Here is a 20,257-nt window from a genome sequence, read left to right on the forward strand (position 1 = left end):
TTCTACCACAATCCCTTTGAAGCGCGGGGGTTTTCCACGCTTTGCCTCCCGTCCCACGGGAATTGGGCAGCAATGACAACATGTGCAAAAGGACGTCACTGTGACAGGACCTCCTCTCTGCCATCTGCTCTTAGCTCGCCCCCATCACAGACTTGGTGAGAAACGTCGCCTGTGCCGTGACCAGACGGAACAACCTCCGCAAGGCTTTTCAAGAATACGCAGCCAAGTTCGACCCTTGCCAGTGCGCTCCCTGCCCAAACAACGGCCGCCCCACACTCTCCGGGACCGAGTGTGTGTGTGTGTGCCAGAGCGGCACCTACGGTGACAACTGTGAGAGACGCGCCCCGGATTACAAATCTGGTAAGTGCCAATGACTGACTTGAGGCCGGCGCCTTTTCCAGTAAGAAAGATCTGTGAGGTTGGTCCATTCGAACAAAAACACTTCTAATTGCATCTTCCACTTGGTGCAAACTCAGGGGGAAATAGGCCTGTAAAAAAGCTAGATGCTAAGGCCAAACAGCCCTGGGATGTGTCTCTTGTGACCTCCCAATGATGTGGCCTTGGGAAAGTCACCTGGCCTCTCTATGCCGCCATCTGTTCATCCATTGACATGTCCAAAGATGTATCATATATATGTGTGTGTGTATACACATACCTAGCACAATGCTTAGAATATGAAATAAAATAATAGAAAATATTATGAAGTAAAAATGTGATAGTATTGTGATAAGCCTTTTTTATGTATTGTAATGTAGAATGAAGATGGCTTGGTGTTAGGGATACATTAAGCCAGAACCAAGGCTTTCTTACAGGACTAAGTAACGTCCCTGGTTACCTGTAATTCTTCTTAGAAAGGGGAGGTGTCGTGGGAGTAAGAAAGTATTGCATTGCCTTTAAACACATGGTTTGATATATATATTGTATTCAGAAGAAGTTCCTCTTGCTACACAGATGCATGCATATACCTGTAGATGTATGCACATACCTGTGTGTGATAGGTGGCAGATAGTTGAAGATGATTCATAATAGTTGCCATGTCATCCAGGCTGTGGGAACAGGACAAGGACATCAGGCCACGTGTCAGGCCCTAATGTCTCCTTGCCCTCACAATAATCCTGTGATATCCCGCCAAGGGTGATACAGCTAAAAAGTGGGGAAACCAAGGTGGCCAGGTGCCAAAGCCCACACCCTCTCAGGCACACTGTGATGTGTGGGTGGGTCTTCCCACGTTCCAGACGCAGTGGACGGGAACTGGGGCTGCTGGTCGTCCTGGAGCCAGTGCGACGTCACATACAAGAGGTCGAGAACCCGAGAATGCAACAATCCTGCCCAGCAGCGGGGAGGGAAGCCCTGCGAGGGCGACAGGCGGCAAGAGGAGCACTGCACGATTTCCATAATGGAGAGCAGGTAGGGAGGCAGGATGGGGGACGGGAAAGGGTGGGTCGGCAGGGCTTAGTGTCCTACTGCTAAATAAAGAAATCATTAGAGTTGTCTCTATTCCCACCGAGCATGTGAGGGAGATATTGTATCTGCTGTTACCCTTTTCTCTCATTTTTCTTTTCTTTTTTTTTAAAAAGATTTTATTTATTTATTTTTAGGGAGGGAAGGGAGGGAGATAGAGAGAGAGAAACATCAGTGTGCGGTTGCTGGGGGTTATGGCCTGCCTGCAACCCGGGCATGTACCCTGGCTAGGAATCGAACCTGTGACACTTTGTTTCGCAGCCTGCACTCAATCCACTGAGCTACGCCAGCCAGGGCTCATTTTTCCATATATTACATATACACTGTATAAGGTGTATGCATGCATATGCCTGCACATGTACGTAGACATGTGAATATGTGTTACAGACATCATGTTTATTGTATTACGTACACCTTTACTCTTCCCTTTTAGTGGACAACCATGTATCCATGACGATGAGTATGTGAGAGAAATCGACCTCCCGGACACAGAATCCGATACAGGGTGTCTTCAGCCGGTTCCCCCAGAAAATGGATTTATCCGAGTAAGCATCCTGACTTTCACTTTAGGTGTGGCATTCAAAAAGTAGAACTTAAAAAAAAAGTATGTTTTTTTAAACTTAGAGCTATTGTTTTCCTAGTTGGATAATCTTCTGTTGCCTTAAACAAGTAAAGAAAGAGACCTCTAGAAACGGTTGGCCACTCTTCCACCTTGAACTCCCTGGAGATGTCTCGATGCCTGGTGGTTAGGGCAAAGGCTGCAGGTCCCCCGTGTCCCCGGGCACTACTAAGTCACGTGCTACTAGTACAGTCATGTGAGCGTGTGAATGGAGAGTGGAACTTAGCGCAATGGAGGTTTGGGTGATGGGTGAGAATCTGCAGCTGCGACCTGACTGCTCCGTTCTGAGTCTGAGCAGACTCATGGCCGACCTGAGCGGATGTCAGGGACGCAGGCTGGTCTCGGCTGTAATCGCGGGGGCGGTGTGTCCGTAATGACTTACTAAGTTAGGAACCGATAGCACCCTTAACTAGTCAATACAATTTTAACATAATTAGTATACAATTAATCATTTCGTTTTTCTCATTAAGCCACAGTATGTTGCTTTGATTAAAAAAAAACAAATATAAGCCCTGGCTGGCGTAGCTCAGTGGATCGAGCTCGAGCTGCGAACCAAAGTGTCGCAGGTTCGATTCCCAGTCAGGGTATATGCCTGGGTTGCAGGCCATGACCCCCAGCAACCGCACATTGATGTTTCTCTCTCTCTCTCTCTCTCTCCCTCCCTTCCCTCTCTAAAACCAAATAAATTTTTATATATATATATATGGTCACACTAGTCAGACAGGTCTGTGCTTCAGTCATTAACTTTCAGGAAACAATTTAAAATGGAAAGATATGCTCCCTAAGCAAGTTTACCTTTCTTTTTGTTTTAATTTTACCTTTCTGTAAAAAAGTCTTTAAGTTAATTTTTTTCAACGGTATCATTTTATCTTGAAATTTTTAGTGCCCTCCTACACACATACATATGACAGTAGTTGTATTTTAATTACCCATAGTTGGGAAAATATATAAAGACCGATGGCTTACTAGGAATTAACACTTTTAAATGATTTGTAGTCAATCAGTCCTCATAGCACCTGCATGTGTTTGCATATGTAGGATACATTATCTATTCAGTTTATAGCCGCTAAAGGATAAGCGTGTAGTTTTTCTTTTTCTTTTTTTTTAAATTCTTGAAATAGTAGGCCATCCCATATGCAGGGGAGCAAGTTTGTAAAGAAGAAAAAAAAAAGAATCCTAATCAATTTAGATTAGCACTGTGGAAAGCTGGATTAGAAAAGGGACGAGTTAGGAAGTTGCCCTTGTAGGAGATAATAAACGCCACGCACAAAGGTGGTTTATTGGCAAAGGTGAGGGGAGCACGCGGAGAGACACCTGAAAGTCGAAACTGAGAGGCCTCTGTGACTGGGCAGATACAGGGGTGAAGGAATAGAAAGGGCCCAGGATGACCCCACGGCGTTCGGAAATACTCTACGTGCCACTAACACCTTGCTGGCTTCGCTTCTGGTTCTAGAATGAAAAGAGACTGTACTCATTTGGGGAAGACGCTGAAATCGCATGCTACACCGGATTCAGACTCGTGGGCTACCAGTACTTCCGCTGCCTGCCAGACAGGACCTGGAGACAAGCGGACGTGGAATGCCAGCGTGAGGACTGGGCACCCCTGTGGCGGGACTGCTCTAAGGGAAGGATGCACCCAAAATGAATAGAGCAAAGTCACCCCCGTAGATCAGTCCATGTTACTGCTTTCTAACAATGCTGGTTAAGGCTTTAGCGAGGCAGCAAATAGGACTCATCGGCTAAAATTAGGTTTCAAAGGATCTTCACGTTTCAGTTCTGCCCCTGCGTGTTAGCCTCATCCACAGAGGGTGGCAAAACCTGTGCTTACAGAGGAGTCTGGGAAGTCTGCTCCCTGCATCTAACCAGGGGCGTCTGCCTTGCCTCCTGTACAAACCGATGCAAATGGATGAGTCCCAGGAAGACGATACTTAACACCCTGTATGTGTCAGAAATGGGATTTTACGGGAGATGCCGTTTTCTCCCTGGAGCACGTGTGCATCCTTGCCTGCGGAGGAGGGGAGGAGTTTGTAGGCTCCGCACCTGTCTGTGCCGTAGAAGCATCAAAACGGAATTCGAGCAGGGCTCGCGTGGGGACCCCAAAGAGTTATTGTGGGACCCCATGAGGCAGAATTGAGATGAGCATTAATTACCACATCCTGCCCCTGTGTCACTCGCAATGTGGTGACTCGCTCTGGGGCAAACTAGAAGCGGAAAGAAAAAGAGATCCCAGTAATGCAATGAACGTTGGGAGTGGCTGGAGCCCGCTCCTTAGCAAGGGAACGTCAGATAAAGGAACTAGAGGGAGGCTTGCGGGGGAGGCCTGGGATCCTCCACCCCCAGGCTTTCTGATCAAAAGGCAGCATTAAAGCAGACCAAATGCAATAAATCACATTGAAATCCCCTCTTGGGCTGCATAAAACCTGCCTACAGCCAGTGAATATTCCGAGCCTCACTAAACACGTCGCGAATGTTTCTCTGCCCGCAGGAACCCGGTGCCTCAAGCCAGTCGTGCAGGATGTTCTGACACTGTCGCCATTTCAGACCTCGTATGACATTGGTACCTCCATTGACCTAACCTGTCCCAAGGGCTTTGCCGTTTCCGGGCCGTCGAGGTACACGTGCACAGAGGATTCCTGGGCACCGCCCGTTTCAGAGTCACTCACCTGTGAAAACGGTGAGTAGCTGCAGCTCAGGACTCTGGGTCTGCCAAGGGGGCACCTCCCAAGATCGGAGCACAGCTCCTCGCACGGTGCTGTATGTCTCACGAGTGTGTTTCGGGAGGACAAGGCAGGTCATGTAGAGAATGAGATCGTGTGTCATCCTGTGTAGGTGAAGAGGTCAGGCAGAAATGCGAAGTGATTGGCCAAGTGGATATGTTCAAAGTTCAGAGATCGAGGTCGTTTTTCTTTCTCAGTGGACTTCAGTATTTTGAGGGAGTGCAAGTTCCCTCGTTTAAACACAGTCAGATGTGATGGTTAACTGAAAATTGGTTAAAGTAGAGTGCCATAAGAAAAAAAGCAGGGCACACTACTTTTCAATTATGGAAGCATTTTATTTTTACTTGACACATAGAAATGCACATTTATTCACCAACTTTCTGATGTAGGACCCAACTCTTATTTCTAATGAGTCTCCTACTTTGAGTTCTCAGACTTCTTCCTCATACAAAACAAATGCAAGTCTTGCCCCATACCAGGTTATCTCATGCCAGTTGCTCCGAAACAATTGCTTTTAACTCCAGGTGGGGCGCGTCTTCAAACCCAAGTGCCGTCCCCTGATTCTGATGTCATTAAGCTAGGGAGGGGCCAGTAGTTAGACTTGGTTTAAAATCTGTCCTAGCTCATCCAAATGTGTGTAGAGTTGATAAGCATTGCTTGAAAGGCACTTTTAAAGCAAATTAACCGGGCACTGCTTTACAATTTTTATATATTTTTCTTAGTCTTTCATAGTACTCTAATTTACAATGAATTCCAAACAAAATTTTGCAAATTACTTTTACTCATTCCAAGTTTTTTATTTAGTTTGTATGAACATAACTCCCCCTTTTCTCATTTCATCAGTTGATATATTTAATCGACGTATACATTCACAATAACAACGGGCATAAATAGATTTGAAACAAACCAGACTGACTCTTTTTTTTTAAGATTTTATTTATTTATTTTTAGAGAGGGAAGGGAGGGGGGGAGAGAGAGAGAGAGAGAAAGAGAGAGACAGAGATGTGCGGTTGCTGGGGGTTATGGCCTGCAACCCAGGCATGTGCCCTGACTGGGAATCAAACCTGCGACACTTTGGTTCGCAGCCCGCGCTCAGTCTACTGAGCTACACCAGCCAGGTCAGACTGACTCTTGATAAACCTCTCGTTTGACTGGTGGGAACAAAAGTGTGTAGCTCTGGGAGGGAGGAACCGTAAGTCTTGAAGTTTAGTGTCAGACAGGCGGCCGGCACAGAAGGACCGGAGAACAGCCCGGCAAGTCAGTGACTTAGATGGAGGATGGTCACACGGTTCACAGAGCTTCTACCAATTCTTGTCTTCTGAATTTCTCAACATGCTTGTTCAGATAATGTCTCACTTTTAATCAGAGAACCCTGGAGGCTGTGACTGAGATCCGATGTGATTGGGCCCGTTTTGCTAATGACGACACAGGAGGCACAGGGAAGGGAAATTAGGCCCGAGGCCAGGCAGTTCGGGTCAGGCAGGAGTTGTGCTAACTCCCCAGGCTCTTCGCCATCTCGCCCTCTTTACCCTCTTCTGAGTGTTTCCAATGTGTGAAGGAGAGGGGAAAAGTTAACCTGCTACATAACCTCAAAACTATTGATACAGAGATCTCATGGGAATGTGTAAGAACTTCAGGTAAATACTGTAGCTTGGTCTCAGCTGACTCCTAACCATGCATGTGAGAGGGACAGGAATGTTCGGGATGCGCAGGTTGCAGAGCGCTGAGGTCCTCTGGGCATCTGAGGCGGCGTCCTCTTCCCTACGCAAACAACGCACACGCACGCACACCCACACGGGGCATGACTGTGTATGAAGAAGAAATTGCATTTGTAATCCAAACTGAGGGATAATGAGATGTTCTGCATCGAGATATTGGAAACCAATATCCTCTCCTATAAGCTTTTTCTCCAACAACTGTGACAAAAATGATTAATGAAGGAAGTCACAGAAGGAAAAAAAAAAAGCTCATCAGTGAAACTGGGCACTCTTTCAGTGTGGGGGGCGGAGCTGTGAGGTAAAGAGATGTTCAGGCCATCTGTTGGCCAGGGAAGGACTTTGGATTCTTTCAACATGAAAAAATGAGATGCTGCACACTTTACAGTTACTATTTTCCTTCCTCCGAGAAATCATCATCCCCAGAGGATCCCCCAGCCTTAGCCCCTCGCGCAAGGTGATGTCCTTATTTCCATGTTGCTCACAGACTGTGCTGGGGGGTGTGGGCCGCTGAGGGCCAGCTCCGCCTCCAACGTGACTCTCAGCAAGGGAACAAAGACTCCTTGCGTGTGACCCCTGACAATCTCAGCCCCCCAGGGACAGAGCAATGCTCTGCGTCTTTGCAAAGGTGAATTCTCTTTGGAAACAATGTGTGGCTTGCAGCCCCTCCCTGACCTAAGTGTGGACTTATTTCCGAAGGGCAAAGAGATAAAGCTATACAAGAAATGAAACACAACTCTGAGCAGGGTCTCTTGCTCTATCATCCAAAGGGGCAGAAGACACAGATAGCTGCCCACTGCCCTCCTCGGACAATCACTTGCTTGTAGAGGCCAGCGTAGTTCTACGGCTTAGTCAGATTCAGTCCTCGGGAGTGTTTCAGCCCCCAGGCCCCAGGGGTCGGTTCCAGGAGCGACTCAACCAGGGGAAAGGTTCTCCGGACGAGCCTTAAGGTAAGCAAAGACATGCAAGGGTTCCCCTCCCTTATAATACACCTGAGTGCTATTCTCTCCACCTTAATTTCCCTTTCTCACATCCACACTAGTTACTTGCTCCCCTTAGTTCAAGTGTCATTTCCTTATGGATGTTTGCTTACATTTCTCAGTTGGGGTCTTTTTTTATGTGATCTCCCAGAACCATGTTCTCTTTCTTCAAAACACCTGTCTGAGCCTTTAAGTGTGAACCCATTACTACGATTATGATTCATGTCTGTTTCCCACTACCCTTTAGATTCATGGAGCAAGGGACCACTGCTCTTTCTTTCTTTCTTTCTTTCTTTCTTTCTTTCTTTCTTTCTTTCTTTCTTTCTTTCTTTCTTTCTTTCTTTTCATCATAATATCCTAGTGCCCAGGCACCCATTTGCAGAATTGTCACCGCTGTTACCTGCATTGCTAACTGTAATGGACAATATTTTGGTCCTCATCTTTCCTTACCTGTCAGCCACATTCAACAGTGTTGACCGTCAGTATATATGTTCTTTCTGTGGTTTCCAAGATGGGACACCATCTTCTTTAGATTCTAACTCTCTGGCTATCACCCTCTACTTTTGGCATTAAATGCTGAAGCTCCTCAAGGCTCTAGTCTGTCTCCGCACCTATGCCGCTACGCTCTCCTGCTGGGGAGTCTCACCCCTACCCATATTTGGGGATGGTCCCCCAAATACTAATGACAAGTGTAAATCTTCAGCACAGACTCCACTGAGCTTGAGACTCGAGTATCCAAATTTCTATCTATCTATTCTGTTTAGATGTCTTAAACATACCACACATTCAATATAGGCAGAGAGAGACTCTTGAGTCATCACGCTCCCCTCCCTAAAACTAACATCCAGTATTTTCTATTTCAGTGAAGGGCCCATGTCTAGTCTCTTACGCAAACGAGAATCCTAAGAATCGTGCTCCACAGTTCTCCTGTCTCACCCATAGTACGCAACGTCATCTATTGTACCTTCTATAGTAACCTCATAGGTTGTCTACCCACAGCTCTCTTGACCACCATGCCTCTCCATCCTCCACACAGGAGCCAGAATTCATTTCTTTTTCAAAAACCAGACCTGATTTTGTCACATCTGCTTTTAAACCCATCAAAGACTTTCCACTGCTTATAAAATAAGGACAACCATCCTTCCAAGGCCTTGTAAGACCCTGCCCAAGGCCATACCTTGTTCCATGCTCTTGTTTTTATGCACTTTAATCACTTTGTGTCCAGTTCCATATGCTGCTCTCTTGAGTGCTTTAACAAAACAAAAGATTTTATTTACTTATTTTTAGAGAGAGGGGAAGGGAAGGCGAAAGAGAGGGAGAGAAACATCAATGTGTGGTTGCCTCTAGCATGCCTCCTGCTGGGGATCTGGCCTGCAACCCAGGCATGTGCCCTGACTGGGAATCGAACCGGCGATCCTTTGTTTCACAGTCCAGCACTCAATCCACTGAGCCACACCAGCCAGGGTCTTGAACACTTTTATAATGATGTTTCCTTTTCTTTGAAAAGTTCCCCTTTTCTCATTTTACCATTCCTAACCTTCCTAGATATATCAATTTTCTTGATTATATGCTTCCTCTTTAATAGTATTAAGGATAGCAGTTCTATTTGTATCAGTATATATTTTTTAAATTTCATTGATTTGAGAGAGTGAGAGAGAGAGATATCAATTTGTTGTTCCAATTATTTATGCATTCATTGGTTGATTCTTGGATGTGCCCTGATTAGGGATCAAACTCACAGCTTTGGTGCATCTGGATGACACTCTAACCAACTGAGCTACCCAGCCAGGGCTGTATTATTGTATTTTTTTTTATTAATATCTGTCCACCTCCATAAGACTATAAGCTCCGTGGGCATAAGATCTGGGTAAAATTTTGCTCAGTACTCTACCCCTAAAATCTAATGTAGTGCTGGGAATACCATAGTTGCTGAATTGAAAAACAAATGAACAGAAATTTCTATTTTGTTTAGTTATCTGAACCTAATAGGAATTTGAGATTGGAAATGATAGCTCATGAGAGCTAGAGAGGACCTTTCAGATGGGATATTTCATGACTGCTTGTTTAGAAAAAGCCAAAATGAATGCTTTAACTGCAAGAGATAAATTGCCTTTGCTCCTAAATCCAGGTTTATCCCTGGGAATCTATACTGTGCACTGTTCTTTACTCATTTTTCCCTTCTTTCAGATGTCCTGAGCAAATTAAGGGGCAGTTGTAAACTAGGAGAAAAAGAAACGGAATCTGGATGCATTTGCATGTCCCCAGAAGAAGACTGCAGGTAAGAGACACTCCGTAGACTGTGTCTGGGAACTGGGAGGACCAGTCTAGTGTAGCCAGCTTGCCGGAGGAGCTGAGCTTCTTGAAGCACAAACATAAAATGTATTAAGTTTTCATATACTGATAGCCTCCGTGTTCCATTGAATTCCTTCTTCCCCCCTGGCTGCAAGCTTTCTCATCATCTCTCAGCTCAGTTCCATAAGTTTTCATAGACTTTGTTTATTTAAGTCTCATTTTTATTATAAAGACTTACTTCTGTCTATTTGAAAACTGCAGACTCAATTATCTCAAAGCCCTCCTCTTTTCCAAGTATGTGGCAAAGTCCTGACTCCAGAAGCTTGGAGAAAGTCATGTGAGGGTGGAGTTCACACACAGAGACACACACACACCTCTGTCATTTTTTGGTCTTGTCAGTTTATTTTTTCACGCAGGAGCAGAGAGCACGAAGAATAAAAATTATATATCTTTGTTGCTATAACTGCCTTTTCTTTTGTGAACAAACCCAAGAGGGTTGAGGGCACTTATTACTTGAAGGGCTACTTTCAGCTGAATTTAATCTTTGGATTAAATCTTTGCAGCATTGGTTTAAGATGGTATTTTGTTTCTCTGTCTCACAAAATACACCCAGAGGGAGGCTATCTGAAGTCCATTTGGTGATTCGCTTGTTTCAGAGGGTCCTTCCACTCTCTGGCCTGCCACCCTAAAATTACCTTCTGGTTCGAAATTGCTCTGCTGGGCCAGGAGGAAAGGAAAACCAAAAACAGACATATTCTCTCTTTTAAGGAAAGTTTCTGAAAGGCCCATCATGTGCTTTATTTTCCTTAATCTTCTCTTATTCACATGGCCACATGTTCCACAAAGGAGGCTGTGAATGCAGTTCTCTGGCTGGACATGTAGGCATTTATGAGTGAAATTCAGTTACTGAGGAGGAGAGAGAATGCATGTTGGGGTAAGAAGCCCACAGACTGTGCCCAGTCATTACACTTAAACATGACTAGCTCTCACATTCCTCTGTGCTGCGGGTGCACAAAGGCTTGTAGAGATTCATTCACTCATTCATTTAAATGCTACAGCATCTTTTCCTGCATAATTCCCTGACATAGTTCAGCCCAAGGTGGCTCTATTTACCCTCCTCATTGTCTACCACAAATGGTCCACCATGCACAGCTTCCTGCTGCTAGAGGATCTCACCCAGCACATGGCCTGGTGGGCGGTACTTATAGCCTTCCTAGTGCCCATTTAACCCAGAGGAAACGTCTTTCTGTATCTTTGCAATACCAAACCATGAGAACACAGACTGCCCTCTGGGACGGTCTGAATGCTAGTTCTTCCCTCCCTCGCTAGCCTCTTTCTGTCGTCCTCAGCTCTCTTTTCTGTGGCATCGAAGGAGCTGGTGGGAGTGACTGGCCCCACAGCCTAAGTTCTCCAAACCGAGTGAGCGGGCTTTTCTTCTCTGCTGTGGGCTCTAGTTCCTGGCAACACTTTTAAATGCTGGTACACTGATTGTTAACTCGAAAACTGACATCAGAGAAGAGACCCAGATTTGCAGTAACCTAGGTGTTCTTGTCCTCTCAATAAGACAAGGGCCATGGCCACTGGGTACCTCTTGGTAACAGGATCCATCCCCTGCTTAGAGAGATGAAGCAAGTTAACAAAGAAGAACTTAGAAGTGCATGCTCTTCATCCTAACACACACCTAAAAAGCTGTATAATGACATAGGATTCTGGTGTTGCAGTTCATGAGTGTTACTGAGTTCAGAAGAGGTACAGACCGCCATGTGCAAGGTCAATGGGGGTTATTTTCGCAGTGTAGACAGGAACTGGGCTGCACACAGATAGGCAGAGAGGAGAGACTACACAATGCTGTTTGGGCTGTGAATGGGAGGGCAGCAAGGGAAAAATGATCTTCCCAGTTTAGAAAATAAGCTGTACAATTGTCAGGTGATAAAGAAGAATTAAGGGGGGGTGGGAAAAAATAATTCCAGAAAGGCAAGTTGATTGGAGTCAAAATATGGGAGATCTTCATAATCAGAATTTAAGAATTCAGATTTTATTTCAAAGCCATTGAAAGTCTTGGTGATACCAAGACTAAGATGAAATTTTGGAAAGATGAATCCCAGAGCATGCAAGAGGATGGAAAGAAGAGAAACTGGGGCGGGGGGTGGGGGATGAGCAGGGTAAAGATAACTGAGTATCAAGGTAACACATTAAACTGGCTGGATGCCTTTTCTCGTTTCCTGGTCCTCACGTGTACGTGCTTGCTTTCCTCTCCCTCGGGCAGCCACTACTCGGAAGACCTCTGCGTGCTGGATTCCCAATCCAGCTCTCCCATTACTTCACCAGTTTGTGAATTTTTGGCCAAGAAATGCTTAAATAATCAGCAATTCCATTTTCTACATATTGGTGCCTGCCAAGAGGGCCCACAATTAGCCTGGGCTATCGAAAGGCAAACACTTGCACTCAATGGCACAAAGAAAGAACCCTGCGGCTATGACACCTGCTATGACTGGGAAAAGTGCTCAGGTAAGCTCCGGGGGCAGCGCCCTCCTGGAAATGCTCTCGCCTGAAATCCGTCTCAGCTAGTGTATCCTGTTTGCGTCTCTACACTCTCGCTTAACTAACACGAACCTTTCTTTAATCAGAAATTATTCTGTGTTAGTGTACAAAAAATGTATAAAGTTATTTAGAGAGAAAAGAAAAATATGACCCGCCCACAATGAGAAATAACTGCTTTAACCACTTTGGTGTAAATCTTTCTACTCTTCCCACGCATGCACCATCAGCAGCACCGTTAGGGCCCAGGAAGAGGAGTCCTCCCCCCAACTGCGTGCACCAGGCACGCTTCCCCACCCCCAGCCTCGGAAAGCATGCATCAACGTTGTCTAAGCTTCCCTTTGGCACCGGGGACCTGCTGGGTCCAGCACACACAGGGTACTCTGGACATCGGGGTTCCTCATGGGCAGCAATTACTGAAGTAGCCCCCTCAGTTTTTTTTTTTACATCCTCTGGTAGTGCCTGGCACTAGCCAAGGCACAATGTTATTCGGGCAGGACACCCTGAACCCACACAGGGTTCCTCAGGGACTCAGGGACTGTTTCTCCCTGTGGAACATTCTCAGACCCTGGCCTACTCCTCTCCTCCACCATGTGTGGGGTCAACCAGATGTTCTAAGAGGTTCCATCCACAGAGTCATCCCCAGCTCCGAGCTAGACTCCCGTGCCCAGAGAGCAGCCTGCTGAGCCCCCACCAGCAGGGCAGTCTCTCCCGAGATTGCTGGGGACCGAACAGTGGGAGTGGCATGGCCACTCTGAACTGGGGTGATGTTAATCCTTTGTACAGACAAGCATTCCATGGAAAAATTTTCTGCAGGGGTGGCCCTGATTATATTACAAATTTTTAAAAAATAAAATAGGATCATACTCTATATATTATTTTACCTGTTGCTGCTTTTCACTTATATCATGAAATTATTTCCCTAGCATCATATACCATATTTTTAGGAGTATAAGATGCACCAGACATTAAGACACACCTAGATTTTAGAGTAGGAAAATAGAGGGAAAAAATTGAAGCAAAAACGTGGTAAAATATTTAATAACATAAGTAACATAATATTTCACCAATGTAAACTACAAATGTAAACTACATTTACCAGCTAGGTAAGCTACATTTGAATTATAAGACTCATCCCCCTTTTCCTCCCAAACTGGGGGGCAGGGGGTGGGCAGAGTGCATCTTATAGTCTGAAAAATACAGTGATCTCTCACCTATCAAGGGAGTTAAGTTCCAGAGACCCCCATGACAGGTGAAAATTCGAGAAGTAGCGACGTTATATTTATTTTATTATTTATATATATTTTAAGGTTTTATAAACCCTTCCCACACTCCTATAAACCTTTCCCACCCTCTTATAAACACTTCATATGCTCTTAAACACTTTCTACACTCTTAAACCTACGTAATTTTAACAACATATAAAATTCTATATGGGTACTCACCAGTGAAGTGTACATTCAGCCCTCACTGTATGGCAGTTCACTTATTGCGGGTTACTGTAAAAAACCTGTGATACAGTGAAGCCGCAATAAGTGAACCGCGATATAGCGAGGGACGACGGTACGGGACTCTTCCACTACATGCTTTTTAACGTCTGCAAAAGTCCTGTATGGACATTTCTGTGATTTCTTTAACCAACCTTCTGTCAGGCATTTAGATTTGCCCCAATGATTTGTTATTCTAAACAGTGCTGTGATAGATAAATCTATCACGGATAAATCTGTAATGTAAGATTATTTTCATAGGGTATACCTTAGAACATGGAATTTCCAGTTAAATGCTATTTTAAACTATAAAGTCTGTCGCATCAACTTGCTTTCCAGAAATATTTTCCCGACATTACATTTCCATCTGCCATGTGTGGTCAAGACTGCGCTCCCACGTCCTCGCCGGCCCTGGACTTACCAGGCCTTTATCGCTTTGCCAGTTTGGTGCTTAGACAGTGAGACAGTGGCAATCTGCCTCCACCTTCTGTAACTGTATTGACTATTTGCATTGTATAGTCAATACAGTTGCATTGACAGTTGCATAGCATTTGCATTGCATTGCTTTGTTTTATATGTATCTAAATGGCTTTATATGTATCTAAATTTTTGGATGGCTTGGCAGCAGAAACTCCACAGCAGTATGTTTGCTCTGAGATAAAGTTTGCCCCTGAAATAGCCTAGATTAGCTTCATATAATGCATAAGTATGGGTTGGAGATTAGAATTTAACAGAACTCACATGGGCAGCTAGATTTTCCTTGTGACATTCTTCAAAAACGTACCTTAAAATGAGGCATGAAGTATGCAATGAAAACTTCAATTGTTCAATTGTTACATCTAACTTTTGTCAAAACCACCTTCCTTTTGGGGGAAAACTTTATCGTTCCCTTTGATGCGGACCACAGCCCATGGGGGTCCGTGTGTTGTGGCTGCGAACAAATTCACATGGACTGCAGAAGTCCTGTGGAGAAAAAGGGACGTCATGGCCACTCTCTAAGTGAGAGAGAGGGTCCCGACCCCTGCCTGGACAGGTTTTTATTGCTTTTCTGGGCACATTACATGAGGATGGTCCTCATTTACTATGCACAGGTTCACTGTAGGTGGTTACCTTTTACAGATAACAAAGGAGAGGAAGTTGCTAATTACTACAAGGAAAAAGGATATTTGCAAATGTAAAGGAAAAGGTGGTTGAACTGGTTCCAGTCCATCCTTGGGAGGTTTAGCATAGATTTTAGGAAGTCACTTTAAAGATATGCAGTAACCATTTGCTGCCTCAATTCAGGGCAAGGGAGTTTTAGCAAAAGCAAGACTCACAGAAGCCTAGGTACAATGCAGGCCTAATTCCCCATGGGAAAACCTATCTGTGGGCATGGGTCCTGTGTGCCAACTCACTCCCCATCGGTTTTCTGGACCAGGGACTGGGCTATGTTCACACACCACGTGGATAGGTTCCCTGTATCCCTTGACCCCTCTTTCACTTTCCAGCCCAATGTTCCTCAGCTCAGCCCTGGTAAAGGGGAGAGGTCCCTGTTACCCAAACACGGTTTCACCCCGATCTACACAAAGCTGGTGACCAACACCCAGCTCCCTCGGCAGGTGGCAGGACTGAACTCACGGCAGGGGGCAGCCACAGGAGCCACAGTCAGCAGGCCATCGGACGTGGTGCTGATGTCTGGGGCTTCCAGCCTCCCAGCCGTGTCTGAACAAGGCCATTCCACTGTGCGAGATGGCACCCCAGGGCCTGCTTTGTGCATTGCCTCCTTCTAATCACCACTAAGTCACCTCACACCGAAACACTGTCATTCATTCTTTCACTGCCTGACCAGCGCCGTTACCCAGCGGCCATCTCTCCCAGAAACAATCACTCATGGCAGAAAAAAGCTGCCGGTAATGATGCAACAGCATTTTGCATTTAAAATACACCCCTTTTCTTTGAAAATGATAGTGCAAGAACAGTTTTGTCAAAAATACATACAGACAATACAAGGAGTTTGGACAGGAGGCCAAATAAAAGTGGTGCCTGTCCGTGCAATAACAGGCAGCTCCGGCGCACGGGGCTGTGCTTCCTGCTGACTCACCTTCCTCCTCATGTATCACAGAGAAAAGGTCTGCAGGGAACTCTTTGACTGCAAAGGACTTATTTTTATGGTTTTTGTTTTTTCACTATTTTTCCACAAATCATTCTTTTTTAAATCTGTCTGAGTAACAGATGAGCTGCCGCTTACAATTGCACAAAAATCTGCCTTTCCTATTCATTCTTTGTTTTATATGTATCTAAATGCCAGGAGTCTACGTTTATCTAAAAGCAACACTGTAAAATGTTGGAATACACCAATTTTGCTCGAGTTAGCAGAATGTCTTAAGGTAATCATGTTAAAACAGAAATATTACTTGATAAGATATTTACATTATTTAAAGAATTCTTTGATCCTGCACGCGATCAGAAAACGGAAAGCATCTCGTCCCAGGAGGTGCGGGCTGCCTCCGGCAGCCTCCTACGCTTACAGAGCAGAAGTCAGTGTCCCAGGGGGTTCCGCCCAGGCAGCTCTGTAGAATCCTGTGCAAACCGCAGCATTCACAAAGAAAGAGAAAGCCGAATATGCGTTTTATACCTAGCGCACTCACGGCAAGTTGAGAGATCATTCATCTTGAGTCGATTTGAATGTCACCATGACTAGAGTGTGTTCTCAATTACTGCATACATGACTACTCCTTTCCTTCCATTTCTAAAATGAAATAAGGAACAGTTTTCAACTGAACTTCAAAGTAACACAAAGTTCACTTTTCAATGGTTAGAACACAAATGACCTGGCAAGGAGCCTATTTTATGTATATTAAGTGTTTTGTCTGAATTTCAAAAATACCCACCGTCAGCCAACAGGAGGGGAGGATTTATTCAGCAAATAGCCATTTGGTATTCACTATGTGGAAGTCACGGTACAAAGTATGATGAGATGCCTGAAGTTGAAGGACTCCGTGCACTGAAATCATTCACCATAACGGAAAGAGCAACTTCACATGAGAATTGCATGAATAATTTTAATGCACAGCCACATCAGAAAAGAGCTGTAGGAGAGAGAAGAACCTCTGGCCCGGAAGGGTTTCCTGAGGTTGCGAGCTCAGGAACTGCATGTGGAAGGACGAGTGAACGGAGGTGATGGGAGAGGCCTCCGGTGCCGGTCCTCTGAAGACAAGCCTGCTCAGAGCACTGAAGCCATCACTGTCCCAAGGGTAGGGGACACTGTGGCTTCTCCAGAGGTGGAACGGTCTCCTGTCCTTCGCCAGGCCCTGACCTTCCCGACAATGCACAAGACTTTCCCATTCTAGAATCTGCTCTAGCTGACCGGAAAGGGCATAGAAGGGAAATGCATGCTTTCTCGTGAAATGTTCCTACCCAGGCCAGAAAGTCCGTGCATAGGAGTACCTCCCCACTTCCTCTCCCTATTTTCTCCCATCAGTTGAGACACATGGGGGGTTAGAATTGATACCTTCCTAAAGGAAGCTACTCATTAATGAAATCAGGGCTGACTCTCAGCCTGACTTAGATGTTTTGGCAACATGAATTATCCCAGATCCATCAGATACGTTTCTTTTTGAATATGTATATCTGCACCTCAAATTCGGAACATGACATCAATGGACAAAGCAGAATTAACTGAGTGCCATCATAAGAGCTGAGTGGGACATGCAGATGGATGAGCCACAGTTACTGGTTTCGAACAAAGCCCTTGTAATCGTCTTGGGAGGAGGACATATGAAAATCTCACTAATGAGAAAGCATGAAAATGTTAGATATCATACTGACAAGTTTATACCATTAGAGTTTAGTTAAGTAGAAGATTGATGTGGGGGGAAGTGGCTATGAAAGGCTTCATGGAGGAGGTAAAACTTGTAGAAACCAGATGTGTGGGGGAAAGTAGGACAAAGCACATTTGTCTGACCAAAAAAAAAGGGCGGGGAGAGAATGGTACGGGCAAAAGGACAAAATGGGAACACCTTTCAGAAGGAGAGAACTGGTCACTCTACCTGGGAGGGAAAAAGCAGGAAAGCTAATGTTGCAAAGGGAAATCGAGGCCAAAGTGTGAAGGGCCTTGAACTTGATTAAAACATATATATAGATAGCCCTGGCTGGCGTAGCTCAGTTGATTGATCACGGGCTTGCGAACCAAAGTGTCGCAGGTTCGATTCCCAGCCAGGGTACATTCCTGGGTTGCAGGCCAGAACCCCCAGCAACCACACATTGATGTTTCTCTCTCTCTCTCTCTATCTCCCTCCCTTCCCTCTCCAAAAATAAGTAAATAAAATCTTAAAAAATATATATATATATAGATAAATGAGTCTCTGGTTTAATATACTTAGCTTTGGTAACTTTATTCCTAGTTGATTTTTTGTTTATTACATTTAATAGAGTAACATTGGTTAATAGGATCAAATAGGTCTCAAATGTACATTTCTATGACACAAGATCTATGCCTAAATGATTATTCTGATACTATTTCAAAAACAAAATTTATATGAATTGTGAAGTGATTAGGTGGTTCTGAAACCAGGCCTCATTCATAAGAGAATTACCCAATAATTGGCATCACTGAGGAATATAATAAACAAATAGATAGAGTTAGGTTAAGGAGTTCAGGCCTATGAGTCATGTAGGATTTAAAACCTGCCTTTGCCCCTTACTAACGTGGGAACGTGGACAAATCGTTTAATGTCTCCAAATTCAGTTTCCTCATCTGTATAATTGGTATGTTAACATGTATTGTACATGCTTGTTGTAAGGATGAAATGAAATAAAACATGTAAAGTGCTCAGCATGCTGTGTGGGGTTCACAGTACATATTCAATAAATGATAAACACAAGTGCCCTTCGGCAGTGACCGTGAGAAAAGAACAGAAGGGACTAACTGAAGACATTGTGGAAAAGGCCGGCAGGATGGAACTGATTGGATGAGGGCAGTGAGCAGGAGGCGGGGTCAGAGACAGCTCAACTGCTGGATCTTGCTTACTGGCTTACTGTGCATTGTGTCCAGGCCACGCCCCTCAGCCACAGTTGGGTATTTTGGGTCATTGCTTTTGTTTCAGCTTTCTCATTTATGGCCACCCAGGAGCTCGCCACTCTGGGGACAAGTTTGGTAAAAGCCAGCTGGAGTACTATGATGAGTCACATGGTCTCTCTCTCTCATTGCAGCCTCTACCTCCAAATGTGTCTGTATGTTGCCCACCCAGTGCATCAAGGGTGGAGACCAGCTCTACTGCGTCAGAATGGGATCATCGACAAGGAGCAAGACAGCGAACATCTGTGAAATAGGAACTGTGAAATGTGCCCAAAGGAAACTGGAAATCCTGCATCCTGGAATGTGTGAGGCCTGACAGTTACTGATAAACAGATTAACTGTCCAAAACTAATCCTTGCAAAAGGGCATTCTTGTGCCAACAGCAGACTGGCATGCCCAGAAGTTACTGACAGATTCTTCTGTGTTAGTTTCTTCTCATTATTCTCCCCACCTCTCCTGCCTTGGCTTCCCCTCCGGCTCCAGCCCTGAAACCCCGCGGCACATCCCTTAGTAACACCCTTCATATCAACCCGGTAAACTCTTCTGTTCACGTTGCAATAAAATGATAGCACTTCGGAGGACCTTATGACACCTGTGGTATTAAGCATCTTCCCGAGTAGAAATAAGGACAAAAGCCACAATTTTCTTCAATGAGTCAATAAACAGAAATCTACAACAACTTGTAAAACACATCCTTGAAACCCAACCTTCACACATTCATTCGGCAAATAGTTCTGAATGTTCAAAATGTGCCAAATACTAGTTAAGGTACTGGCGAAACAGTAGTGAATAAAACAATCAAAACCACTTTTCTTCATGAAACTCACATTCATGTGGAGGAAGACATACAGAAAATAAAATAAGCACATAAATGACATAGTATGTTCGATGGTGATCATTGCTATGGAGAGAATAATGCAGGGAAGGGTGAGTCTTACCCTAAGCCTCATCTTATGCAAGGAAATACTCCAATAGTAATAAGCATCACAGTAAGGATGATTGGACTCTAATGGAAATTATCTGGTTAGAGTGGTTAATAAATTTCTGGAGTTCCAGCTTCTTAGGAAGGAGAAAAGAAATTTTCTTTGCCTTAGCTAAAGTGACTCACACAGTCTTTAAACCAAAGCTTGTGCTGGATGGAAAATCATTAGAGAATTTTCAAGGAGTAATTTTTCAAGTACATCATACCTTTCATATTAGGCCATACTCAGTAGACCCCCATTCCTCGGGGAGTCTTGAGTGCCATTGAGGATGAGCGGTGTCTTTGGAACAGCCGTCCTCAAATATCAATGGGCATCAGTATCACCTGGCTAAGGCAGGGGCCTGCCACCCTCCCCCCGGTTTCTGGTCCAGCAGCCCTGGGGTGGAGCCTGAAGATGTGTATTTCTAAGA

General features: G+C 44.8%; 1 protein-coding gene across 1 annotated transcript in view; it reads left to right on the plus strand.

The window, feature by feature from the left end:
• C6 (complement C6) overlaps positions 1–19,553 on the plus strand; it is a 61,909-nt gene extending 42,356 nt beyond the window's left edge. The window contains exons 12-19 of the mRNA XM_028524271.2: positions 135–360; positions 1,236–1,407; positions 1,895–2,006; positions 3,534–3,666; positions 4,566–4,754; positions 9,680–9,770; positions 12,051–12,292; positions 19,000–19,553. Coding sequence (XP_028380072.2) covers positions 135–360; positions 1,236–1,407; positions 1,895–2,006; positions 3,534–3,666; positions 4,566–4,754; positions 9,680–9,770; positions 12,051–12,292; positions 19,000–19,181 — 1,347 coding nt within the window. The 3' untranslated portion in view covers positions 19,182–19,553. The remainder of the gene's footprint in view (positions 1–134; positions 361–1,235; positions 1,408–1,894; positions 2,007–3,533; positions 3,667–4,565; positions 4,755–9,679; positions 9,771–12,050; positions 12,293–18,999) is intronic.
• The last annotated feature ends 704 nt before the right edge of the window (positions 19,554–20,257 follow it).

The sequence above is a fragment of the Phyllostomus discolor genome, chromosome 3 (genome assembly GCF_004126475.2).
Source record: "Phyllostomus discolor isolate MPI-MPIP mPhyDis1 chromosome 3, mPhyDis1.pri.v3, whole genome shotgun sequence".
NCBI lineage: Eukaryota > Metazoa > Chordata > Mammalia > Chiroptera > Phyllostomidae > Phyllostomus > Phyllostomus discolor.